We start from the raw sequence: 27227 nt of genomic DNA, 5'->3' as shown, positions 1-27227 counted from the left end.
CCGGTCATGAAGCGATCATCAGCATCAATTGGCAGTCACCTGTGATCATCCCTGGGTACTCGCAACAGTCAAGAATGGTGCTGGGGCTGGTTGCCAGGGAGCAGGGCCGTCTTAACAGCAATGTGGGCCCCCGGGAAAAGCAGCGCACTGGGCCCGGCAAAATTTCTCTCGCGAATGCAGACATGCCAACTCTCCGCAACAAGTCGTCATTTTTCTCCTTCTACCGAGTTAGCGGGAGATTTGAATTTTGAGGCGGGTGATCGGAAAATTAGTGTTAAATTCTGGTCTGTGTATACAGTACGGTTGCCAGGTGGCTTGTCCAAAAATACTGGACACAATACTAGACCCCCACAGTCCCCGAATACATATAAAAAATACCCCCACCTCCCCAATACATTTTTAAAATACCCCCACCTCCCCAATACATTTTTAAAATACCCCCACCTCCACAATACATTTTTAAAATACCCCCACCTCCCCAATACATTTTTAAAATACCCCCACCTCCCCAATACATTTTAAAAATACCCCCACCTACCCAATACATTTTTAAAATACCCCCACTTCCCCAATACATTTAAAAAATACCCCCATCTCCCCAATACATTTAAAAAATACCCCCACCTCCCCAATACATTTAAAAAATACCCCCACCTCCCCAATACATTTAAAAATACCTTCACCTCCCCAATACATATAAAATATACCCCCCCATTATCACCACAGCTCATCTTGGCCCCCCATCATCATCTCCTCAGCTCATTCTGGCCCCCATCATCTCACCTCACTCTGGCCCCCCATCCCCTGGCTCCCCCATCACCTCACCTCACCCTGGCTCCCCATCCCCCTGGCTCCCCCATCACCTCACCTCACCCTGGCTCCTCCATCCCCCATCCCCCTTGCTCCACCATCACCTCACCTCACCCTGGCTCCCCCATCCCTCTGGCTCCCCCATCACCTCACCCTGGCTCCCCCATCCCCATCACCTCACCCTGGCTCCCCCATCCCCATCACCTCACCCTGGCTGACCATCCCTCTGGCTCCCCCATCACCTCACCCTGGCTCCCCCATCCCTCTGGCTCCCCCATTACCTCACCCTGGCTCCCCCATCCCTCTGGCTCCCCCATTACCTCACCCTGGCTCCCCCATCCCCATCACCTCACCCTGGCTCCCCCATCCCTCTGGCTCCCCCATCACCTCACCCTGGCTCCCACATGCCCCTGGCTCCCCCATCCCAATGGCTCCCCCATCACCTCACCCTGGCTCCCCCATCATCTCACCCTGGCTCCCCCATCATCTCACCCTGGCTCCCCCATCACCTCCCAAATCATGTCCTTAGCTTATTGCCAGGAAGGACACAGACTACTCTGGGCCGCCGGGGTGTGGGCTCCGCCCCCGCTCTCCTCTGATTGGCTCTCCGCTCCTCCAATCAGGGACAGGCTGCACAGACATTCACACAGTGCTCCTGCTCAGCCACCATCCATCCCCGCCCCCAGTCTCAGCACTTCCAGCCGCGCCTGCCCTCGTGCTTGCGCTGCGAGCCCTAGCATGGGGCCCCTATTCTCGTGGGGCCCCCGGGCAACTGCCAGCGTGCCAATAGGTTAAGACGGCCCTGCCAGGGAGAGATAGTATCTCTTCCCACAGAGTGAAGACAGGCTGAATAATTCCATCAGACTCACACAAACGCTAGCGTGGTGATGTAGCACCCAAAAGGGGGCAGTCCCGATGCGTTTCATCATGAGTCATGTGACTTCCTCAGGGGTATAGGAGACTTAATTTGTGAAGTCCTTAAATAGTATCTGCTAACCAATAATAACAACGTGTGATAATTGATAGCAAGTGCAAATACAGGTAGTCCTCGCTATCCAATGTTTCACTTTACAACGAATGGCATATCCAACGCTTTACAATGCAACCCTATGGGCCATTTTTCGATGCCGGAATGCGTTATCCAACGCTCACCTCCACTGATTAACATGGGACTCAATTTACAACAGTTTCACTATCCAATGCTACTTCCAGAACATATTCTGTTGGATAACCGAGGACTGCCTGTACATCACTTTTTTTCTTTAAAAGTACCTGTGACTTCCGTGGCTTTACACATCAATCTAGCCAAAGAAATTTAAAAATTGATAGCTATCAACTTGAATTTTAATTGACAACCCTCGGCCATTATATATCTAGGCGTACAGATTACAAATAAGTATAGGACACTGTATAGGGTGAATTATCCTAAACTATTGCAAACTCTGTAGGGAGATATTAGAAAATGGTCTACCTATGGCATTTCTTGGATTGGCAAATTATATTGTATTAAAATTAACTTGCTCCCTCGAATTCGGTATCTTTTTCCAACCCTACCAGTGCCGGTGGTGCTTAAGGTCATTCACTCTCTTCAGTCTCTGATTTCCAAATTCATATGGAATTGTAAAAGACCGAGAGTCTAGAGTAGGATCATGAGAAGACCAACACTAGCGGGGGTGAGTGGGTGGGGGGGGGGGGGGCTGGCGGTACCTTGCTTATTGCCATATTACAAGGCAGCCCAATTATGTCAAATTTTGCAGTGGCACACGAACCCTAGCTGTAAGAGGTGGGTAGAGTTGGAGGGAGGGATCTGCGTGCCTTTGGAACTACAGAATTTTATGTAGTTGCCTAAAAGGATTCTTAAGTCCATACGTGAACCACTCTCCTCAATGGCCAACTTGCTATCAGTATGGGAGGCTTCTAAATTTAGATGCTCATTGACCACTAAACACTCATTACTGACCCTACTATTTGATAATCCTGACTTTGCTCCGGACCTGACTAGCAAGGATTTTGTAGTTTGGAACCAGAAAGGGTTCAGTAGACTTAAGGATCTGGACGGTACGAATAATATTACAACCTTTGAACAAATTAAGTTAGTTCAAGAGTCCAAGAAATCTGGGTGCAAATTTCATAGAGGGGACCTTCAGCCTGATATTCCTGGATGACAGCCAGACCTTGTCGCCAGGTTGGAGATCCAGAGCCGGTCTGCGATAGCGATCTGTCTGTGTCTTCTGCCTATTGACCGTTATCTTGATGTTGACCTGGATTCTTTTCCAAAGGTTTTGTAATTCCCTGATTCTGTCATCGGCCGCTGAGACCCCGGAGGAAGGTAGAGCGAGAAGAAGAGTTGACGGGTTGAACCCGTAATTCACAAAGAACGGAGATTCCAGTCGTCTTGAGAGTCAGGGCGACGTGCTCCCTCAATGTATAACAAATTTTTGTGGTCAGTTAGGATGGTCATAGGGTCTTCAATACCTTACAAAAGATGTCTCCATTCTTCGAGAGCTAATTTCATGGTCAGGAGTTCACGATTCCCAATATCGTAGTTGCATTCGTCCAGAGAATTTTTATTTTTTTAAAGAAAGCGCAAGGATGAAACCTGGACAGGGGATTCTTTCTCTGGGACAGGACAATACCAACACCAACATCAGAGGCATCAACTTTAAGAGTAAAGGGAAGTTTGGGATCAGGATGGGTAAGAACAAGGGCGGACACGAATGCCTTCTTGAGAAGTGCAAAAGACTGAAGTGCGGAAGTGGGCCATGAAGCATGAAGCTCCTTTCTTGGTTAATGCCCTGAGCGTAGCCACTAAAGAAGAAAAGTTCTGGTTACACCTGCGATAATAATTTGAGAATCCAAGAAATCGCTGCACTGCTTCAAGTGTGGTGGGTTGAGACCAATCCAGTACTGCCTTGACCTTGGCAGGATCCATGGTGATGCCAGTGTCAGAAATTATATATCCAAGAAAAATAGTAGAAGTTTGATGAAAATTACATTTCTCGAGTTTGGCAAAAAGTCTGTTCTCTCTTAAGCGAAGGAGCACTTGTTTCACATGATTAACGTGTTCCAGTTCAGATTTAGAAAAGATTCGGATGTCATCGAGATAGATGATTACAAAGGAGTTGAGAAGATCCCTAATAACTTAATTGACGAAATCTTGAACCACGGCTGGGGCGTTGCACAGACCAAAAGGCAAGACCAGGTACTCATAATGTCCATCTCTGGTGTTGAAAGAAGTTTTCCATTCGTCACCCTGACGGATCCTGACAAGATTGTAGGCACCTCGTAAATCTAATCTAGAGAAAATATTAGCTCCTGTAATCGATCAAAAAGTTCAGAAATGAGGGGAAGAGGATAACGATTTTTCACGGTAATATTGTTGAGTCCCCGGTAGTCTATGCAAGGGCGTAAGGCTCTGTCCTTCTTTTTCATGAAGAAGAATCCAGCGCCTGCAGGAGAGGTGGACTTACGTATAAATCCCTTCTCTAAATTCTCTGCAATATATTCTTTCATTGCCTTGGTTTCGGGCATAGACAATGGGTAAGAGGTTCCCCTGGGGGGCGTAGTACCTGGAAGCAGATCAATGGGGCAATCGAACAGGCGGTGTGGAGGAAGAACCTCAGATTTGACCACGTCCCGGAACTCGGCATACTCCTCTGGCAATTGTACCCTTTCCTTTTCCTCAGAAACGGTGGTACCACCAATACTACTTGATTCAATGATGCAGTTCTTATTGCAGAAAGAGCTCCATTGAATGGGTTCTTTGTTAAGCCAGTCCACCCGGGGGTTATGAATCTGTAACCAGGGAAGGCCAAGGATCACGCTGATGGTTGGTGTGTGAATAACATTGAGTTGAATATTTTCCAAGTGATTATCCTCAATTATGAGATGAAGTACCTCCGTCTCCAGTGAGATAAAAGCCGGCTAAAGAGGTCTTCCGTCAATGGATTCAAGAGCATTGGGACTTCTTCTACGCCTGATAGGAACCAGATGACGTTCTGCGAATGCTTAATCTATGAAGTTTCCCCCCGAACCTGAATCGATGAAAGCAAGCGTAGAGACTTGGAAGCCCTCCCCAAAGAGAGTGATAGGGAGAAGAATGCAAGAGAAAGCATTCCCAATGAGACTCCCCCGGCTCTCATGGGAACTTTGCGTTTCCAGACTTTGGGGACAGAAGTAAGCAAAATGTCGAGATGTACCGCAGTACAGACATAAACCGACATTCTTGCGTCGTTGCTTCTCGGATTTGGAAAGACTGGTACCCTCCAATTGCATTCAGAAGTATCCGGGAGCGGAATCTCAGATTGGCTCACCTGACCGGGAGTCATCTGGGATGGAGTGACACGATGATGAACCCTCTCTGATCTCCTTTCCTGAAGACGATGATCCACCTTGATGCAAACGGTGATTAGTTCTTCCAAATCGGTGTGGCGATCATAGGTTGCCAGCTCATCCTTCAAGGCTTCGGATAACCCCTGCCAAAAGGCCGCGGACAGGGCTTCATCGTTCCAATCTGTCTCTGCAGCTATAGTCCTAAATTCAAGTGCGAATCTAGCGACAGGGCGATTCCGTTGGGAGACATGAAATAGTGCAGAAGCACCTTACGGCCGGGTGTATCAAACACTTTCCGGAACTCCGTGGTGAAGGCTCCGATGTCTTGTGTAAGGTCAGATCTCCGTTCTCAGATGGGAGAGGCCCTGGCAAGAGTGTTATCTATAAGAAGTGAGACAATATGCGCCACCTTGGCGCAGGGAGCTGTGAAACGGGACGGATTCATTTCAAATTTAAAAAAGCACTGGTTAAGAAATCCCCAGCATTCGTGGGGATCACCCCCATAGCGGTTAGGGGTAGGTAACCGGGTTTCTTGAGAGATGTGTGAGAAGAACATACTGTAGTGGCAGACTCAGAAACAGCGGGAGCAAGAGAGGAGTGAGGCTCTTGGAGAGTACAGGTGAGAGACCTGAAGTTCTCCTGAAGGGAGCACATGCTTTGATCACTAGCCACTAATTTTTCTTCAATACTGGACAGGTACAGTAGCTTGCGTGTGTGCTCAGGACTCTTCCTACCTCAGCGGGGTCTAAGTTTGCATGGCTGAGCATACTGTAACACGTAGCTCACCACAAATGAAGTGCGACCGCGGTGCTGAGGTAGGGTATTGAGTAACGCCAACCCACAGCCACGAGGGTGCGCCTAGAATGTAGATTGGTCATGCAAGCCAGGTCAGGAGTACAGATGTGAGAGTAGTAGAGGGTACTTGCCGGATCAGGATTGGAGAGTAGCGGATCATCAGGGTACGTAGCCAAGTTCAGGATTGGAGAGTAGCAGATCATCGGGTACGTAGCCAAGTTCAGGATTGGAGAGTAGCAGATCATCGGGTACGTAGCCAAGTTCAGGATTGGAGAGCATCGGATCGTCAGGGTGTGTAGCCAGGTCCAGGAGTAGAGAGATGCGGAGTCCAAGGTATGTAGCAGGGTCAGGCAGCGGCAGGATCAACAGGCAAGGCAGGGGATACAGGAACACAATGTAGCAAGGCACAGCGTCACACAAGACTATGCTCAGCAATGGGTATCTGGAGCCAGAGGGTATATAAAGGGAGATTCTCCAATGGGGAGCCAGGGCGGAACCAGGAAACCGAATCCTATAGGCTGCTGGTGCACACAGGTGTGCCCTATGATGCAGCCTGATCAGGAATGGAGGCGGGACTGAGCGCGCCAACCCGTGCACGTCACTGAGGTCAGGGGGAGGAGACCGGAGCGCAAGTCACTCCCATGCCAGTCCTGTCCGTCACCAGGATGGGGCGGAGACTAGGGCGTGAGTCAGAGGGGAGGCTGGACGAGCTCACTCGCCGCGCGTCGCAGTAGGGGGCGGAGACAAAGGGACGGGCAGGCAGGCCGCGCAAGATCAACGTGCGCGGGTAACGGGACCGCAAGACTGCCTGTCCTGAGTGTCCGTGGTAATTAGATGGCAACTGCGCATTTTTGTGTCATATGCTTCATCAGGGGGATGTCGAACAGGCACGCTAAAAAGCCATATATAGTGGCTAGTAAATTGATATGACATGATGAGTAGTTAACACTACAAAAAGGGCGCGAGGTGAACAACAGACACATAGCAATAAGTCATTTATAAATGTCCTTTTTCTTACCCAATCCCTCGCTGCGTTCCTTTCTTGTTTTTACTACTGAGGTTTGCCCCATCGATCACGGGCGGTTCTGGAGCTAAAGAGGGATTTACACTGATTTTCAAGAACTTTGGGGTCCTGGATTCAGTGCTTGGGCTTTTGTGCTCAGCGGTTATATAGAGCAATAGGAGGAGTTATAGGGAGAAGTTATATAGGGCTATAGGAGGAGTTATAGGGAGCGGTTATATGGGGCAATAGGAGGAGTTATAGGGAGCGGTTATATGGAACAATAGGAGGAATTATGGGAATCAGTTACATCGGACAATAGGAGGAGTTCCAGGAAGCAGTTACATGGAGTAATAGGAGTATTGTATGTATGTCTTTATTTATATAGCGCCATAAATGTACATATCGCTTCACAGTAGTAATACATATATAAATATCAAATAATATAAATAACAGATCATGGGAATAAGTGCTTCAGACATACTGTAAAAGTAACATTAAGGAAGGAGTCCCTGCTCCGAGGAGCTTACAATCTAATTGGTAGGTAGGGAGAACGTACAGAGACAGTAGGAGGGAATACTAGTAAGTGCGTCTGCAGGGGGCCAAGCTTTATGTGTCATGTGTCCATGATTATCCAGTGCTACTCAAATGCTTCTTTAAGTGATAGGGAGCGGTTATATGGAGTAATAGGAGGAGTTATAAGGAGCAGTTATATGGGGCAATAGGAGGAGTTAAAGGGAGCGGTTATATAGAGCAATAGGAGGAGTTATAGGGAGCAGTTATATGGGGCAATAGGAGGAGTTATAGGAAGCGGTTATATGAGGCAATAGGAGGAGTTATAGGAAGGGGTTATATATAGAGCTACAGGAGGAGTTAGAGACCGGTTATATGGAGTGACAGCAGGATTTATAGGGAAGGGTTTTTGGAGCAATAGAAGGAGTTATATGGAGCGGTTATATGGAGTAATGGGAGGAGTTATAGGGAGCGGTTATATGGAGTAATGGGAGGAGTTATAGGGAGCGGTTATATGAGACAATAAAGTTAGGCACTGTACTGTATAAGAAACTGAATGAGAAATTATCTGGGCAAGTTTTGTGAATCATGTGTAAAATCCGGAAGCTAAAACTGACATACCAAGTCATGCCCACAATCCTCAGCTGCAGCTTAATCACCGTGTTACACATGACAATGCAAATTTAACCTTGAAATTCAGCTCGTTAAATGCATAAAGAAAGCAGATTTCTGACCTGTGCAAATCCTTCTGTTTCCAGCAGATGGCGATAAGAGCGTATCTGGATGACGACACGTGTTCCATTTCTGACGGTGAGAGTTCTGAATGGAAACACACATATACTGCATCACCCAGTCTGTTGTAAGACGGATACTCAGCAGCCCCATGGAGATACTGGGTATGAGACATTACTTCGTGGTAATTAGACGGCCACTGCGCATTTTCGCGTCATATACTTCATCAGGGGGCTATCTGACAGGCACAATAAAAAGCCATATATAGTGGCTAGTAAAGTGATATCACATGATGAGTAGTTACTACAGCACTACAAAAAGAGTACGAGGTGAACAACAGACACATAGCAATAAGTCATTTATAAATGTCCTTTTTCTTACCCAATCCCTCGCTGCGTTCCTTTCTTGTTTTTTCTACTGAGGTTTGCCCCGTCGATCACAGGCGGTTCTCGAGCTAAAGAGGGATTTACACTGATTGTCAAGAACTTTGGGGTCCTGGATTCAGTGCGTGTGGTTTTGTGCTCAGCGGTTAAATGGGGCAATAGGAGGAGTTATAGGGAGAGGTTATTTATAGCAATAGGAGGAGTTATAGGGAGCGGTTATATGGAGCAATAGGAGGAGTTATAGGGAGTGGTTATATAGAGCAATAAGAGGAGTTATAGAGAGTGGTTATATGGGGCAATAGGAGGAGTTATAGGGAGCGGTTATATGGGGCAATAGGAGGAGTTATAGAGAGCGGTTATATGGGGCAATAGGAGGAGTTATAGGGAGCTGTTATATGGAGTAATAGGAGGAGTTATAAGGAGCGGTTATATGGGGCAATAGGAGTTAAAGGGAGCGGTTATATGGGGCAATAGGAGGAGTTAAAGGGAGCGGTTATATAGAGCAATAGGAGGAGTTATAGGGAGCAGTTATATGGGGCAATAGGAGGAGTTATAGGGAGCGGTTTTATGGGGCAATAGGAGGAGTTATAGGAAGCGGTTATAGGAGTAATAAGAGGAGTTATAAGGAGTGGTTATATGGGGCAATAGGAGGAGTTAACGGGAGCGGTTATATAGAGCAATAGGAGGAGTTATAGGGAGCGGTTATATGGATTAATGGGATAAGTTATAGGGAGTGGTTATATGAGGCAATAAAGTTAGGTACTGTATAAGAAACTCTATGAGAAAGTATCTGGGCAAGTTTTGTGAATCATGTGTAAAATCCAGAAGCTAAAACTGACATACCAAGTCATGCCCAGAATCCTCAGCTGCAGCTTAATCACCGTGTTACACATGACAATGCAAATTTAACCTGGAAATTCAGCTCGTTACATGTATAAAGAAAGCAGAGTTTTGACCTGTGCAAATCCTTCCATTTCCAGCAGATGGCGATAAGAGCACAGATTTAGGGGCACACACTTCTAATAAGTGTGTTTCATACAGTACAACGTGTTTTCTCCAATGGGGCCCAAAGTGCTTCACAGTTACAATATAGTGCTGTACATAGAATGTTACCGGCACAGTCAGCTGTGATCCGGACCACACTCATCTTTCGGCACCACAAGACCTATTTCAGGCACATATTTAACACATTATATAAATTATGATTAACGCATTCAAATATCACAGACTCCTATAAAATTATTATGCAAAGCCCCCTGACAATGTGTGGACCACAAGTCCAAAGTGACCTAATGCCAGTGACATGTATAATGGATACACACAAAGACAATACCGTAATCAGGACAGCCGTGTGAATACTCAGATATCTAATGCCAAACAATACTCCCCGAAAATATAAAGTGGGATTGGCGGTGCTAAGGGTCACAAACCAATATAGGACACACAAAGACACAAAGAAAACCCTATAATAAGCACTCAGATATATCTGCAAAAATATCAACACGAGATGCATAAAATAGTCCAAAAATAACAAAATGTGTATTAACTGCACATCTAGACACCAACAACAGTTACAGATAATAACACATGAAAAACAGGCAGACAAAATAAAAACCTCCTGACAGGAAGATGATAAAGTGTCGGATTAAAAAAGAATGCGGGTGGCATTAAACATACTGATGGGGGCACATAGGGGAAAGGGGGAGCGACCCTGAACGTACGGAGACTCTCGGGACAAGGTCCCGAGAGAAACCAACGACCGGCCAGTCACAATAACCAAGGGTGACAATATCCCAAATACACACAAAATATCCCTGTTCCAATATTACTAGACACATACACACCCCCAGGTAAATTTGTAGAAACCAAACAGAAAAACGAATCCCTATATACAGTATGTAGAAGTCCGAACGCAAGGGGTAACGCCGCCTTGCAGGGGTTAACTGTGATGCCCAACTAGCCTGCGGTGTATGAGCCCGGTGTGCAATGTACATAACAGTATTATGAGCTGACAGCTGCAGCAGAAACACTGCTAAGATCCGAGCTCACCAAGGCAAGGAAGGTGATATACTGTATGTGAGTCTGATAAGAATACATAGCTACCAAACGTAGCCACCAATACGTAGCTTAGGCCTCGGTCCCGCTGCGCTCGTTGGCGCGGGCGGCGGGTCGCGAGTTCCCCACCAGCAGGGGAATCCTCGCGAGCCGGTCCCGGTCCCCCCTGGCTGCACAGAGCACTACACGCTGTAGCGCGTCAGCCGCTGGAGACACAAGAGAATGGTGTTCCCTAGCGTTGACGCGTGACGTGTGTGGCTGTGAGCCAATGGGGAGGGGAGGCTTCGGGGGGAGGAGAGGCTTCGGGGAGCGGGGAGGAGTGTGGAGTGAAAGCAGGTGAGTGCCTTTCTCTGTGTGTGTGTCTGAGTGCGTGCCTGTCTGTGTGTGTATGTGTCTGAGTGCGTGAGTGCCTGTCTGTGTGTGTGTCTGAGTGCGTGCCTGTCTGTGTGTGTATGTGTCTGAGTGCGTGAGTGCCTGTCTGTGTGTGTGTGTGCCCGAGTGCCTGCCTCTGTCTGTGTGTGTGTGTGTGTATGAGTGCGTGAGTGCCTGCCTGTGTGTGCGCGCGTGTGTGTGTATGAGTGCGTGAGTGCCTGCCTGTGTGTGTGTGTGTGTATGAATGAGTGCCTGCGTGTGTGTGTTTAAACTTACCTTCCAGCTCCAGCCCGAGTCCGTGGAGGGAGGGGGGGGGGAGTAGCGGGTCCCTCCGCTCAAGCCACGCCCCCCCTCCCTGTCAAACCGCCCACCTCCCGCCCACCTCCCGATCAAACCGCCCACCTCCCGCTCCGGCTCCCGCTCCCTACAGACCGCAGATCGCGGTCTGTGTATCTCAGCGCACCGCCTGTCAGCAGCGCAGGTGCGCTGACTCTGGGAGCGGGGCCTTAGCCTTAGTATTCACATAGCCACTGCAGCAATGGATGTGTAATGGGTTAAAGGGTCAGTCCCATGTAGGAGCAAAGTGACCCAATGACAGTGATATGTTTAGTGATAATGTCAGTTCCATGGGGTACAAGGTCAGTCACACATATAAACTAAGTGACCTAATGACAGTAACATGTTAAATGTGTTAAAGGGTCAGTTGTTCAATATACAAGCAAAAGTGTCCTAATGACAATGACATGTTTAATGGGTGAAGGGTCACAGGGGACATACAAAGAGCAGATATATGAGGAAATAGATTTAATGAAAGGTATTCAGAGGAGGAAATATAGAGACAGGGAAATGCCAGGTGCACCACTCCTCCCTTTCTAACGGCCATCTGCACAGTATATATAACCTGTATTCACAGTGAAACACACATCCTGCACTGAGGAGCTGTGAACAGTGGTCCAGAGCAAAGAGAAGTAAAGAAGAGACGGGTGCATTATACACAACCTTGGATGGAACACAGTGGTAAGTGTTAATTATGGTGGTGGAAGTAATGTTACATAGTAGCTGTGCTCTGGTTTTGTAAATTAAAAACGAGTGCATAAGATTCACCTGTTTTGCTCACAGTATATTTTCCCTGTATAACTAAATACTTACAAAATAATAATTATAGATCATTTGCCAGTGGCAGTATTTATAATTCAGTTTTTCAATGGATACGCTTAATACTGTACATACAGTACAAAGACACTACTTTTATAAAACACAAGGCTTACAGTATATACTATGAATACATATATACTTATACTGCACCGACACACTTTATTCGAGCAAATACCCGGTATGTACCTGGCAGATACCTGGAATGCGCCACTCCTAACCTCTGACAAGCCCCGTTGCATTTGCCTTCCCAGCCTGGGTTCATGCCTGGCTGATGGGCGGCTGATCTGTTAAATGATAATGATTAGGATTTAATAGGCTGCAATGCTTCGCGTGTCTACCAGATGGCATAAATTCATGAATTGTAATGCAGTTTATATATATATACTGTGCAGTATTGCAGCCAGCGGGAATAAAATGCTTCAATCCCTGCTTGGAAAATAACTCAATGCACTCGGGCAGAAAACAGTCACAAACCTCAATACACCCGGGTATACCCGAATTCGTGGGACTAGCCAAGCTCGAATAAAGTGTGTCGCCAGTGTAGTTTGTAAATTAAATGTAGTGGTGTTGTGTGTTAGGTAATATACAGTAATAGTGTACCTGGATCAACATGTTTACTTATTTGGTATATCCCTGTATACCTTTCCTTTCTAAAAAGATGTCCAACCTTTTTTTGAACAAATCTATTGTATCTGCCATCACAGCCCCAATGGGTAATGAATCCCACTTTGTAACTGCCCTTACTGTAAAGTTTACTTACTGATTTTTTATTTAGTTAATTAACTTTATTCATTTATTTTTATTTTCAGATATTACCATTTTTTTTGCATATGGTACATTAATTAATTGGAGGAATTGACCAGTACCCTTGAAAATAATACAGTTCCGCCTTCATACCGAATATACGCGTGAGCCATGGAGGGATTTACTGCTGTGATTTACAGCGAACCTGCCGTCCTCGGACTTCTTGCGAACGCAATCAGCGCTTTCCTTGTGTGTTTGCAGAACTTTTCTTTATTCAGCACTTCCGTCATTCCTGGAGGAGTGGAGAATATCCTTGCTGGTGAGACACAAATGATAGAATCTATTTAAATAAAATGACAATAGCTACAGTATATATATAAATATATATATATATATGTACAGTCACATACAGTATAGGAGCAAAGGGGGAGATGCATTAAGCGCTGATGTGAGGTACTGCTCCCCGATCCAGCGTCATCTGTCATTCAAGTCAATGGCAGCTAATGCTGGATGGAAGTTCGATAACTTGCATCAGCAAATTAGTGAATCAAGGCCAAAGGTCCTCATGGTGACAGTGACAAGTTTAGGGCCAGTCCCATGTAGGACCAAAGTGACCTAATGACAGTGATGTGTTTAATGGATAAACGGGTCTGTTCCACGTGGGATCAAAGTGACCTAAGGACAGTGACAGTTTATTGGGTTAAAGGGTCCATCCCATGTACAGTAGAACCAAAATGACCTGACAACAGTGATGTGTTTAATGGGTTAAAGGTTCAGCCCAACGAAGGAGAGAAGTGACCTAGCAAACTCAATATATGTGAAGAAAACCAAACTTATTGGAGATCGATGTGTCAGTCTTGTCGAGTATCTTGATAGAGATGTAAACTTTTAGCCATAATTTGGATCCATTGTAAATTTCTACTCTAGTCCAACATTTCACGCATTTGTCTTAGTTCGATAAAAGTCGCCTCTATATTTAAACATTTTTTGAATTTCGTAATTCAAAAACTTGACTAAGCCAAAATATAAATTAGCCTAATTATGTGTGCTCATTTGCATGTAATTTCCCAGAATCCCTAGCTGCAATGGAAGCATTATTTGCTAAGGGATAATGGTGAAAAGCAGGTTTCCAGACCTGTCTAAGACATGTGACTGTGCTCACAAGGGATATTTTTATTTGCTGTGTCTTAATTAGGCGAAACTTACACTAAGCAAAAGTGAAATTCGCTTAAAAGTGAACAAAAAAGTTTGCTTCGTTGAACTAAAAAAACTTGCGGCAAGAAGACAGCAAAATGGCTGAAATGACATGCGTTCACATGTGTTGAATAACAAAAGGTTTGAAAAACATTTTGCGGATTTTCAAAAGAAATAGAGAGGTTGGTCTACAAGTTTGCAGGCTGAACTTTGACACATTTGTACATCACTTCATCTTGATAAAGTTCTGGCCTTATTTTCTTCACATTTATTGTGTCCTAATTGCAGATTTATCTGGTGTGATTATGGATATTAAGTGAGCGATTTTAAGACTCATGACACACTGTAACTAGAGTTCATCTAGTCACTGGCACACACTTGCGCTCAGTTTTGGTTTTTAAATCGTACATTTTTTTGTGTGTAGTTCAATTTCATTCAAATGTATTTATTTTGTTTAATCAGTAGAGGAGCGTGCATCAATAGGGTTCCATTTTCTCCTGTGTATAGCATATACAGTTTTCCCCCTGATTGCACCCCTTTCTGTTGTACTAACTCCAGTTCCACTATACAGTGTATATACTGTATATATACTGTATATATAGTTTGTTATATGTTACTAAGATCATCCTCCCTCTCTCAGGCATTCACCTGATCTTGATTGGCGGACTAACGCAGCTTGTTGCCGGCTTCCTCTCCTTTCGCAAGAACGACCACCTGAGCGGGACGTCCTTCATCGCATTCTCCGCCTTGTGGAGCAGCTATGGAGCCACCCGCATCCTTGTGGGAGCTGACTCAGCCGCGAGCAACAGCTTTGTCAGTGAGAGCGCGGTGGCAGGCCTAGTGTCTTATATCTTCATCGCTCTCCTCTTGTCTTTTTGCTCCGCCACTGTCAATTACATCATGCCCTTCGTGTTCGGGGCGATTACTCTGACTCTTGTCTTTGAGGCTGTGGGGCTGTTTGCCCGCTGGGCCCTTGTGGTCGCAGGAGTGCTGGAGTTAATCATAGTCGTGTGCGGACTTTACGGAGCGACAGCTCTGCTGTTAAAGGGGATCACTCAGAGGTATGTTCTCCCTGGATTTGGCAATTCGCTGTTCAACGTCCTGCTTCTAGGATCTGCTAACCGCAGTTCTTCCTCTGCTGCTGGAGAAGAGAAGAAGAAAAATACTAAATACGCTGAGCCCATGGCACTGGGTAACATGTGTGATACCATCTCCCCTTTCATTATGGCCTTCTACTGCTTTGGGTACATGAAAATCTTTTATGTGGGTGCAATATGGATCAGCAACAACGTACTTTCTCAATTCATCTCCAGCTACTATTGTTATCTCAGAGACGATATTTACCACGCCACTAAGTTCGCATTCCACGGCATCTTTTGGCTGGTGATATCCTGGGGGGAGTTTATCTTAACATTTATTCTGACATCCACAAATGTAGAGAAAAGCAGAGAGTCCTTGGTCGGGGACTGGTTCTTCCTGGCGGGCGCTTGTCTTTTTTGCTTCCTGTCGCTGAATAAGGACATGCTAGAAATAATCCACAATATTTCATTCGTCTTAATGACAATATCCACAATCCAGCAGATCCCACGTTCGGGCTCTTATATATTCTTCGGGGTTACCTGCAGTATATTCACGGTGATTTCCCTGTACACAACGTTTGCCGGCCTTGTTAACTCAATCGCTGAGAAGTTGCTCATACCTGTAGGAAACATCGTTATGTCAAGTGCCAAGTTACAGGACATACTGCTGAGAGGCAGGTGCTGTCTGCGAAAATCCGAGTTAATTGTCACTGAGAATCTCACCTCCCTGCCGTCTGATCCCCTCTTCTACATCTGCAACGGCCTGGCATCGATTGCTGCTATCCAGAGTTCCTTTAACGATCCCATTCAAGCTTATATATCCATCCCTTGGGTTCTTGTTCCTGGCACTATTATTCAGCTGTATATCTGTAGGATTGATGTTCAAGGAGGTAGAAGATTTGGCTCCATTTTGCCGTTCTGCTACTCGGCTATCTGGGCAACTTGGGTCTGGCTACGTTTTGCAGGTAATATTGCTTTTAAATTGTGCAATTATTCCCCCCCTCTGTGCCTCCCACATGACTACAAAAATGAGCTCAATGTCAGTTACATCATAATTCCAACCCTTTTGTCCTAGCAGTTTTTGATTTGTTTTTACGTTGTATACATATTTAGGCCCAAAGCCTGCAGTAGAGTGTTCACACGGCACCTTCTGATGTTAATTCTGATGAGCTCCACTTCCCAACCAGCACAGAGCTCTGTTCCATGCAGACTAAATAGAGTGTTATCAGAGAAACTGTCTCTGAGATCCATTGATAACATTTCAAGATAAAATTATTAGTGTGTGTTCAAATTATTTGTTTAACTAAATAATAGCAGTGATTGAAATAGTTTAAGAAATAACGTGTGTGTGTGTGTGTGAATAATCATTTTTTCTCTTTCACAAAAATGCATATGTATATTTATACATTTTTGTGTGTACTTTGTCCATTAATTTTATATTTTAAATAATTTTATAATTAGAAATACATAAAAATCAAAACCCTTAGTATTATGTATACTGTATATTTAATTGTGCCAAATGGAGTGCTACTGGGAAACTGACCTCAAATATACAACAGTAAACAGAGAAGTCCCAAGGCACCAAAAATATAATTTTATATTTTATTATACTATACAGTATGTATTCTGGCACTGCCGCTAAATGACTAACATATGATGTTCTCCAGTGTAATATTAAACTTAGTATCTGATCATTCTTTTTTCTAGGTCCTTCACTAGCGATTGATGCAAATAATGACGGGGGATTCACAGTCGGAGCAATTGCTTTCCTGATAATTAACATATTTTTGATCGTCTTAGGTATGTCACGGGAAGTAAACCAAAAGGGGTTTGACTTTGGGAGTGAAGGAGACTATTCTTACAGTAGTTAGAGTGTCAAGTGCTAAATATAACCCCTCAAACACACTTTGAAACAACACATGGAGAGAGACCTGTGCACAAAAAAATGGGCACCGCTGAGACACCTGGGAAATATGTTAATCAGATATGCAAATAACTGCAATTAGAATATTTGCCAATAATCTCAGGTAAACCCGCGGCATTGCATCATATCCATCCCGCGAATAAACACCATAGTCACAACGAATTTGAATGTTGGTGAATCATTTGCCCATCTCTAATTGGGAGCGGTCATAAGATCTATTTATTACAAGATACCAAGGGACAAAATGTCATCTTCCTACTCCCTCTAGGTCAGTGTTTCCCAACCCCAGTACTCAGGGAACCCCAACAGGTCAGGTCTTAAGGATATCCCTGCTCCAGAACAGGTGGCTCAGTCAAAATGACTGAGCCGCTGACTGACCCACCTGTGCTGGAGCAGGGATATCCTTAAGACCTGACCAGTTGGGGTTCCCTGAGGACTGGAGTTGGGAAACACTGCTCTAGGTACTAATATCATATTTTATTTGTTTAGTGTTAAATTCAACCATTTCATATATTCTCTTTACAGCTACACACTCGAACGTGATCCTTTTCCTTTTGACCCTTGCGATGGAGGCTGTAATAGTCTGTTTCCTTCTCTTTACATTGGAAACTCTCCCCCTCCCTCTTGAAAGTAAGTATGGGAATAAGTCTAATAGAAGCCATGGGGTTAGTACTTCTGAGTACCAAAGTGTATTAATGGAAGTGACATGTTTAAGGGGGTCATTCCATCCTAGGACCAAAGTATACTAGTGGCAGTAACATGTCTAAGGGGGTCATTCCATTCTAGGACCAAAGTATACTAATGGCAGTAACATGTGTTAAGGGTAACAACTGGGGTGATTGATACTTTGTTTACCCCATTTGACACCTGCATGTATATGTAATTTCAAATAATTATTTAAATTCAGTGTGTAAATGTGATGAGCCGAGACTTGGGCGGGGTTTGATTTCCTCGGGCTGCTCCCTTTTATGTGATGTCACTGTGTGTTCAACAAAAGTTCTCCCAGGGAAAGCCCCCTCTCTCTCCCCAGTTATCTTTATTGACTTTCTGAAAAGGACAAGGTCCACGCTAATATGAGTCAAGAGTTTTTTTATTCGGATACTCTTACCCATGTAAAGGTTGCCAGGTGGCTCCAAGGCGGGAGGGACCATTTAACCCATTAAACATGTCACTGTCATAGGTCACTTCGCTCCTACCTGGGACTGACTCTTTAACCCATTAAACACGTTACTCTCATTATCATATTGCTCCTGCATGTGACTGACCCTTTAAGTAGAAACATAGGAGGGGTTTTATTTATTCTGGATCCTCCCTTTCATGTGATGTCACTGTCTGTAGAGCAGGACCTTCCCTATGTAAATTGGCCACCCCTCAGTGTATCTGGCCCCTCATTTTCAGACAAACCCAAACTGCCATATTGTTGATTTTAACAAGATCCAAAATGTTTAAGAAAGATAATGATGCCTCTAAACTTTCTGCAAACTGTTCTTAGTGAGCTATTAATATCTGGATAACACCAATAACTCCCATATTTCTCCTTCCAGTTGTTGTGTTGTCTATCTTCAGCATCCTCTGTCTCTACGGATTTTTCGCTTCTCTTGCCAACTGCTTATTCAACAAGGATCTGATTCCAATGGGACCTGCCTTCTTTAAAGTAATAATATATTTATTTTATTGTTTATATTATATTTTTCTGATATATTTTCGGACTTACTTATATATATATATATACACCGTATTGGCCCGAATACAGTGCGACCTCGCATAATACAACCCTACAGTTTTGAAGGTGTTCTACATGAAAAATAAAAGGTGTTAGGCTGCTCATATAATACGAGTAGTTTTCGGAAGGACATTTTTTGGGAAAAAAACATAGCACTATATTCGGGCAAATACGTTCAATTGTTTTGTGGTCCTTATATAGTTGACACTATATACATTAATAGCTTATATATACCTGTTTAAATTGACTGCTCCTCTGATTTTGACGGCTCCTCTGATTTTGACTGCTCCTCTGATTTTGACTCCTCTTCTGATAGAAACAGAAGCCAGAGAAGAAGGATGAAGTATCCAGCCTGTGTATTTTACCCCAGTCGCACCGTACGAGCAGTTTAAGAACAATTGCTAATTTGCTGGAGGGCGGAGGCGTGTGCGGAATTCCTACGGACACAGTCTATGCTCTGGCTGCTTCCTGCAAACACCCAGATGCCATCAAGAGAATTTACTCCATCAAGGTGAAAAGCCGTATTATTTGTAACTGGAGATTCCACTGTATTAAGGGAGCCAACTAGATTGTTAAATTGTCTACAAAGGGTTGTTTTTTGGGGGAGGCTACAGGAGCAGCGATGGGAGCAGATATAGGAGCAATTAGGGGATGAATTTATGGAGCTTTTATAGGAGTAGTTAGGCGAGGCGTTATAGTAAATGGTTATGGAGGCAGTAAGGGGAGGAGTTGTAATGAGATTTTATAGGAGCAGTTGGGGGAGGAGTTATAGGAGCAGTTGGGGGAGGAGTTATAGGGAGCAGTCAGGGGAGGAGTTATAGGAGCAGTTGGGGGAGGAGTTATAGGGAGCAGTTGGGGGAGGAGTTAAAAGGAGACATTATAGGAACACTTCTGGGAGCAATGGGATTTCACCTGTAACTATCACTAGATTAGGAACTGATCCTCTTTCTCTCATCACTTCACAGGAACGCCCTTCAGAGAAGCCCATCTGCATCTGCATTTCTAACCTAGAGCAGCTGAGGGAGATTGATCCTCCATTCAGCCCCCTGCTGTGGAGGTTCATGGAGTCTGTGTATCCTGGGGGGATCAGCTGCATTGTACGGAAAGGAGAGTGGCTCAAAAAACTGGGTAACGGTCCCTTAATTTATTATCCAGGTGTCTCCCTCTCTCTCCCTCCTTGGACTTTCAAGGCTTTTATTCTTTTCTGTTCACTTTTATTGTATTTGTACTACACATTTCATACATCATCATTATAATAGAGGTGTACTATACTTATTGTAGTGTTCCCTGATTCACTACTAATCCCCCATCTGAGCATCTGTTGTTTTTGTTCTACCTGAATTTCATATATATATTTAGCATAGGTTGAACTTGATGGACGTATGTCTTTTTTCAACCTCATCTACTACTGTATGTAACTATATAATATCAATTTATGTCTATCCTGTCTCTCTATGGGGGTTAGTCATTAATCTGTAATATTGGTAATCGGAGCACATGGAAATTCCAAATGATTCTGATAGACAGACAAACAGACACATAGATATATGTAAGGGCCTTTTACATCAGTACTGTATGTATTATCTGACATGTGTTATCCCTCTTGTACTACATGGTGAAATATGTGTGCTCAGTGTGTCCTGCACACAGCCGGGATCTGTCACTCAATCCCTTTCCCGTCTGTTTTAGGTGTGGGACCAGCGTATGAGCAAGTCGGGACTCTGGACTCAATCATGATAAGAGTCCCCGATCACTCAGTCACTGCTCATCTCACCGACATGACCGGTCCCTTAGCAATCACATCCGCCAATCCCAGTGGAGAAATTGACAGCACCCACCATGACATGGTTATAACGTAAGTGATATGCAGTATAGATACTTCAATATTACAAATGTCACTGCCATTAGTACACTTTGGTCCTAGGAGGAACTGACCCTTTAAACATGTCACTGCCATGAGTACACATTATTCCTAGAAAGGATTGACCCCTTAAGCATGTCACTGCTATTATTACGCTTTGTTCCCAGAAAGGACAGACCCCTAAAACATGTCCCTGCTATTAGTACACCAGTCCTAAAATGTTTATATGTACATAATTCCGTGTCTCTCTCTCTCTCAGGCGTCTGAGTCACAAGCTGGACGGGGTTCTGTGTGACGGAGATTCCAATGAGCTTGTGGGGTCCACAGTTGTAAATTGCACCAAAATAGATGAAGGTGAGTAATATATGAGTAATAAATACCTTATAAAACAGGGAAACTCCCTTATTTGTTAGTGTGATGGCATTAGGAATTACACAACTTTTTTTCATTTCAAAGCAGGAGAACCTCTTTATTTATTTAAAAACCATGGATAGTACTACTTTTTATTTATACACTGGGGAGAACCAGTAGTTTTACCACGAACTCTAGGAGGGTCTGACCCCTTAAACATGTCACTGCCATTAGTACACTTTGGTTCTGGAGACCCCTTAAACATGACACTGCGATTAGTACCATCTGGTCCTAAATGGGACTAACCCCTTAAACATGACACTGCGATTAGTGCCATCTGGTCTTACAAGGGACTGACATTTTAAGCCAATACCAATTTTGCACAAAGAAAATAATCATTCAGAATGTGCTTTATCAATGAATTAATAATATGGTTTGTAATTGCTTTATAGGCTCCATCACAATACTGAGGGAAGGTTGTGTGCCAGCTGTGAAGGTCATGCAGATGTTTGAACAAGCAAAGAACACCCAGGATCTCCTGTAGCAATATGAACATGTTCTTACTGTATATTGCGAGTATTTTAAAAAGACCGTTTGCATAGATGTGAACCTGACAGATACGACAAGCCCTGCAGGCAGGACTCAGGAAACTGGAATTGTATAATAACAAGAGGAACAAGCAAATTTTTTTTGTATTTCAATAGCCGAATAATTTATTTGTTTATTTATTTATTTGTTTATTTATTATTGTATAATTATAAACTCTTTGAATTATATATCAATCGTTTTCTTGTACATTCATTTATGTTCAGTAGCCAAAGGTTTTCAAATTACTACAGTAATTCACTATAAAATCACTTTTTTATATACAGTATGTCAACAGCCTCGTATACTGATTTGCTATGACATTGAAATGACCCTATAGCCCATTAAACAAGTCACTGTCATTAGGTCACTTTGGTCCTATGTTGGACTGAACATTAGTTTAACCCATTCAACATGTCATTGTCATTATGGGACTGATTTTTAGCCAACCCTGTATACAGTAAATGAATACCGTAAACTTCCTGTGAATTCACGCCCCACAATAAAATCTATGACTTGCATAAGGGGATTGTCCACTACCTCCCATGACCAACCACTGAACACACAACAACCAGAGTTGGAAGAATGGGGCCATCGCTTCTATTTAAACCTGAGTACAACACAAATGATGAAACATCACCAATCCAGATTTGTCATCACACGTTTTGAACCACAGAGAGGTTAACCACAAAGGACTCACAGCAGTGAGATTCTGGGTTTAGGGACACAAAGATGGCACTTTAATGGAAAAATGCAGATTTTTAGCAGTGAGACTCCATTGAAGTCTACAAAATGCTGATGCTAAAAATCAGTGAGACTGACACAAATCAGTGGCAATGACAGATAATCAATGTGAGTTGACAAATCTAAACCGCAGGTTGTGACCACCGCTTCTGTCACAGAGCTTGACGACAGAATAAGACCACTTGAACTTCTTACGCTGCCCATTACCTATTTGTTCCCAAAACCTCTGACTCTATTAGATCCATACAGTAATTAGGATCTAGCCTTACAGCTCTTCCAAGGATCTTTTATTCTTTTACTATATTAGCCTCTAACACCTAATTTGAAAAATTTGAAAATTTTCGACACGAGCACTCTAATAGGTATATAACATATTCTGTATAGCAGTTAGTATATTGTTTAATTTGAAAATTTTCTTTACTCTTATTACACACAAAATTCTTTTTATCTGTTTGTTTGTGTTCGCATGCCTTGCATGTTGAACAACCAAAAAAACCCACAATGTTTTGAAACAAACATTTATTTTTTATATTTATTTTTTTCTTCATAGCGCTGGGAGCAACAATGTTTTTTAAATTTGGGGCTTTTTTTAAAGATTATTTTAGGATGTTTTGGAAGAGAGCTATGTAGAATTGGGTCTCGTTTTAAAACATGCCAGTGCTTTCGAATGATTTTTGTAATATTATTAGATTCTTTATTAAAAGTAGTCAGAAAAGCTGTGTCGAATTGATTTTTGTTATTTTTTATTGATGTATCATCTTTGGGTTCCAAGAGATCTTCTCTATTTAATGTTTTAGCTTTATTGAATGCTTTATCTAAAACATCTTTCTTGTAATTTTTTTGAATAAACCGTGACTCAAGTGTTTTACACTGTTCCTTAAAGACTGTTTCTTCTGTACAATTTCTCCGCATTCTTCTATATTGGCTGTAGGGCACATTATCCATCCACTGTTTCAAAACATTGTGGGTTTTTTTGGTTGTTCAACATGCAAGGCATGCGAACACAAACAAACAGATAAAAAGAATTTTGTGTTTAATAAGAGTAAAGAAAATTTTCAAATTAAACAATATACTAACTGCTATACAGAATATGTTATATACCTATTAGAGTGCTCGTGTGGACTACAATACGTGGGAAAAACAAAAAGAGCAATCCGAACACGTATTCTAGAACACCTAAGTAATATTAGAAGAGGCCTACTGACACATAGTGTTTCTAAACATTTCGCCAAGTGTCATAATTCAAATATTAGGGGTTTAAAATTTACTGTCATAGAAAACGTGTTGCAACATTGGAGGGGCCGTAATAGGGATATAAATCTGAGTAAGCGTGAGACGTATTGGATACACAGACTTAACACCTTAATACCCAATGGTCTCAATGCTGACTTTGAATTGGCACCTTTTCTTGTATAACCATCCTTGCTCCGATTGGTCTCCTTACTATGACCACTCCAATAGGATAAGGTTCCTGTTTGATTTCTTTTATATACTGAGATATCTGTTTATTTTAGTTTTTTAATTTATTTTATTAGCAGACTGTGTTTGTATTTATTATTTTAACTGTGCTAATACTAATACACACTTTCATTCTTCTTTTTTCTCTCCCGTTTTATCATGAGATACATGATCTTATAAGTATTGTCTTATTTTATATACATTTTTTTATTTACATTTTTACTTTTGAATATTAAGTTTTTTATAAATAAAATAAATAAAACCATATTTGCGTCGTTTTTGGCCACTGAGTTATGTCCGTTAAAATTCGGAGAACCGGTGTGTATATAATTGATTGATTGAACTAATTAAGGGTACACCCTATATATATTGTGAAAGAACCCATTAGGGATATTCTTTTGTGCTCCTGAGGAAGTTGTCATTGACAACGAAACGTGTAGAGCCAGTCACAGTTGCAGCTGCCTTTGAACTGAAGGCTCCCGAAGTGCCGAGTTCCCTCACTGCCTGCCTCCAAAGCTCCTCGACCGGACCGGACGTCGTCACCGCCGTACCGAATGTGACGTCAGACGCCAGCTTCCACACGGTCTGATGCGAGTAGTGGTGAAGAGCAGCTGAGTTGTACCACACGGGTCCGGCACCTCCCTGCCTCAAAGAAAACGTTACAGTATGTGTACATGTCTAATGTACTTATTGTGAGTACGATTCCTATGCTTTTATTGTTTTTTCCAATACATATTTTATATCGATCTGTACCATGGTCTGCCTTTGTTTTGCATGACATTCATCATACACTATCTCCTGTCTGAGAGCTGATCTGAATATACTCCCTGCTGAAAACCTGTCCTGGTTTAGAAGATTAAGACCCATCTCTACCAGTGGTGTAGAAAATGCTGTTTTTTATCTGACCTGCTGTAAGTAGGCATTTCTAAAGAGCCAAGCTTTCCTGCTATCCAAGCGGTCTTGATATATTGCACTATTATATGTTTTTTATTTTTTCGGTGTATCCCTGATATCGTCGCTCCCTTCCTACCCTGGACAAGCTATCTCGTAAAGGAATCTATACATATTCCTGGAAGGTTGAGAAATTTATTAGAGATCACCTTTTTCACTTATTTAAAGTGTACTGCACTTTTATTCACTTATTTGGTGTGTTAGCGCCGTTCACAAATCACATTAAGTTAAGAGAGTCTTTACCTGCCATTCATGGGATTACATGCATTTTCACCCAGTTTTTATTGTTGACAGGTTTTTAGACTCGGTTATTGCAGGACCCGTGGTGTATGTTTCTATTTCTGAGCTAGGGCTTATCAGTTCAGCTAGCCTGCTTGCTTAGATTCTCTGACCGACCGGCCGGCCATACAGGTGGGAGGCAATCTCATGCCTCACCCCCACTCTGTGGTTATTGTTACTTACTAGTCACTAGATAGTTTATACAGGTCATAGTTATTCGGTATTACAATATACCAGGGAGTTTATGTGGTTTTGTTTTACACTACTGAGGGATTTGAGACTGTTTTATTATGTATTTTTTGTGATGTGTTCCTTAATAAATTTGTTATATTTTTTGTACACCCGAGTGCTTTATGTGGGATATCTTTATTTAAATTTATTTGTACATATATATATATGTATTTATATAGATATATATACTGTATATCATACTACTGCATATGCTATATATACTCACACCCACATTTACATTCCTGATCCTGACCCCCCTAGCAATGAAACGCTTTATTGTATTTGACACATATACCGGGTGTAAAATGTCTGCGAAGGGGTGTAACCTGCACTTTAGAATTTCCCCAAATCTACAAGGAAGAAAAAGTATCACATTCTGCTTTGGTTTCAGACGATCAGCCAGGAGGGAGGGACTTGTACTGTACTTTATATAAATAGAAACACTTCGTCTTAACCATGTCGCAATGTGAAAGTTATTTGTTTGGTAAGGCTTGTTGTGTAGGAGGAATTACATGACATAATTCTATGGTATTCTTAATATAAACTCACCTAGGGCAAATACCCGTAGTATGAGCTCTTACGTATGAAATTACATTTGTGGAGGAAACACCTGCAATAAATTATGATAATAATAATAATAATACAGCTAAACCCCGTTATAACGCGGGTCTCGGGGTCCACCCCGAGACCACCGCGTTACTAACGGGGTCGCGAGAAAAAAAATGGCCGCCGCGCTTTAGCGCATATTCATCCCGCGGGACAGGAGATGGGAGCGGGCATGTCCCTCCGCTCCCCGCTTCCCCCTGTCACCGCGGGACAGCCCGCGGGGCAGGAGATGGGAGCGGGGATGTCCCTCCTGTCCCCGCTTCCCCCTGTCACCGTGGGACAGGCCGCGGGGCAGGAGATGGGAGCGGGGATGTCCCTCCTGTCCCCGCTTCCCCCTGTCACCGCGGGACAGGCCGCGGGGCAGGAGATGGGAGCGGGGATGTCCCTCCTGTCCCCGCTTCCCCCTGTCACCGCGGGACAGGCCGCGGGGCAGGAGATGAGAGCGGGGATGTCCCTCAGGTCGCCGCTTACCTCAGATCCCGCTGCCTGCATGGAGGTGGTAGCGGGGGGTTTCTTCTCCCCACCGCTGTCCCCGGTGCTCCCGCTGCCTGCGCGGGAGGAGGGGGGGGAGCGGGTGGTGGTGCTGGTCGCGGCCTTTCCTCTGCTCCGACCCCACCCCCCGTCTGTGTAGAGTGAGAGAGTGTGTGTGTGTATGTATATATGGGAGAGAAAGTGTGTGTGTGTATATGGGTGTGTGTATGTGGGTGTGAGTGTGTGTAAGTGTGTGTAAGTGTCTGAGTGTGTGTGTAAGTGTGTGTGAGTGTGTGTGAGTGTCTGTAAGTGTGTGTGAGTGTGTGTGAGTGTCTGTAAGTGTGTGTGAGTGTGTGTGAGTGTCTGTAAGTGTGTGTAAGTGTGTGTGAGTGTGTGTGAGTGTCTGTAAGTGTGTGTGAGTGTGTGTGAGTGTCTGTAAGTGTGTGTGAGTGTGTGTGAGTGTCTGTGAGTGTGTGTAAGTGTGTGTGAGTGTCTGTAAGTGTGTGTGAGTGTGTGTGAGTGTCTGTAAGTGTGTGTGAGTGTCTGTAAGTGTGTGTGAGTGTGTGTGAGTGTCTGTAAGTGTGTATGAGTGTGTGTGAGTGTGTGTGAGTGTGTGTGAGTGTGTGTGAGTGTCTGTGAGTGTCTAAGTGTGTGTAAGTGTGTGTGAGTGTGTGTGAGTGTCTGTAAGTGTGTGTGCAGTGTGCAGTGTGTGTGCAGTGTGTCAGTGTGTGCAGTGTCAGCAATGAGCAGTTTGTGTGCAGTGTGTGTGCAGTGTGTGTGCAGTGTGTCCAATGAGCAGTGTGTGTGCAGTGTGCAGTGTGTGTGCAGTGTGTCCAATGAGCAGTGTGTGTGCAGTGTGTGTGCAGTGTCAGTGTGTGC

The 27227-nt window shown here is 43.7% G+C and overlaps 1 protein-coding gene across 1 annotated transcript; it reads left to right on the top strand.

Annotated features, from left to right (window-relative positions):
* The first annotated feature begins 11929 nt into the window (after window positions 1–11929).
* Window positions 11930–23072, top strand: LOC142486219 (uncharacterized). The gene is made up of 11 exons (XM_075584856.1): window positions 11930–12009; window positions 12957–13210; window positions 14726–16129; window positions 16872–16964; window positions 17614–17718; window positions 18633–18742; window positions 19128–19322; window positions 19777–19939; window positions 20501–20666; window positions 20932–21026; window positions 21476–23072. Exons 2-11 carry the CDS (start codon window positions 13063–13065, stop codon window positions 21565–21567), a joined length of 2571 nt encoding a protein of 856 aa, XP_075440971.1. The 5' UTR covers window positions 11930–12009; window positions 12957–13062; the 3' UTR covers window positions 21568–23072.
* Window positions 23073–27227: the final 4155 nt, after the last annotated feature.

The sequence above is a fragment of the Ascaphus truei genome, unplaced genomic scaffold (assembly GCF_040206685.1).
Source record: "Ascaphus truei isolate aAscTru1 unplaced genomic scaffold, aAscTru1.hap1 HAP1_SCAFFOLD_790, whole genome shotgun sequence".
Taxonomy (NCBI): Eukaryota; Metazoa; Chordata; class Amphibia; order Anura; family Ascaphidae; genus Ascaphus; species Ascaphus truei.
Note: the sequence above shows the minus strand (reverse complement) of the source record. Positions and strands in the feature narration are given on the sequence as shown.

What these genes read in the sequence shown, in the direction of transcription:
- LOC142486219 (XM_075584856.1), top strand. Translation starts at nt 13,063, where the DNA reads ATGGAGGGATTTACTGCTGTGATTTACAGCGAACCTGCCGTCCTCGGA. An exon ending in TCTCCCCCTCCCTCTTGAAA is followed by an intron (nt 17,719 to 18,632) that starts GTAAGTATGGGA and finishes TTCTCCTTCCAG; the next exon opens with TTGTTGTGTTGTCTATCTTC. An exon ending in TGGGACCTGCCTTCTTTAAA is followed by an intron (nt 18,743 to 19,127) that starts GTAATAATATAT and finishes CTCTTCTGATAG; the next exon opens with AAACAGAAGCCAGAGAAGAA.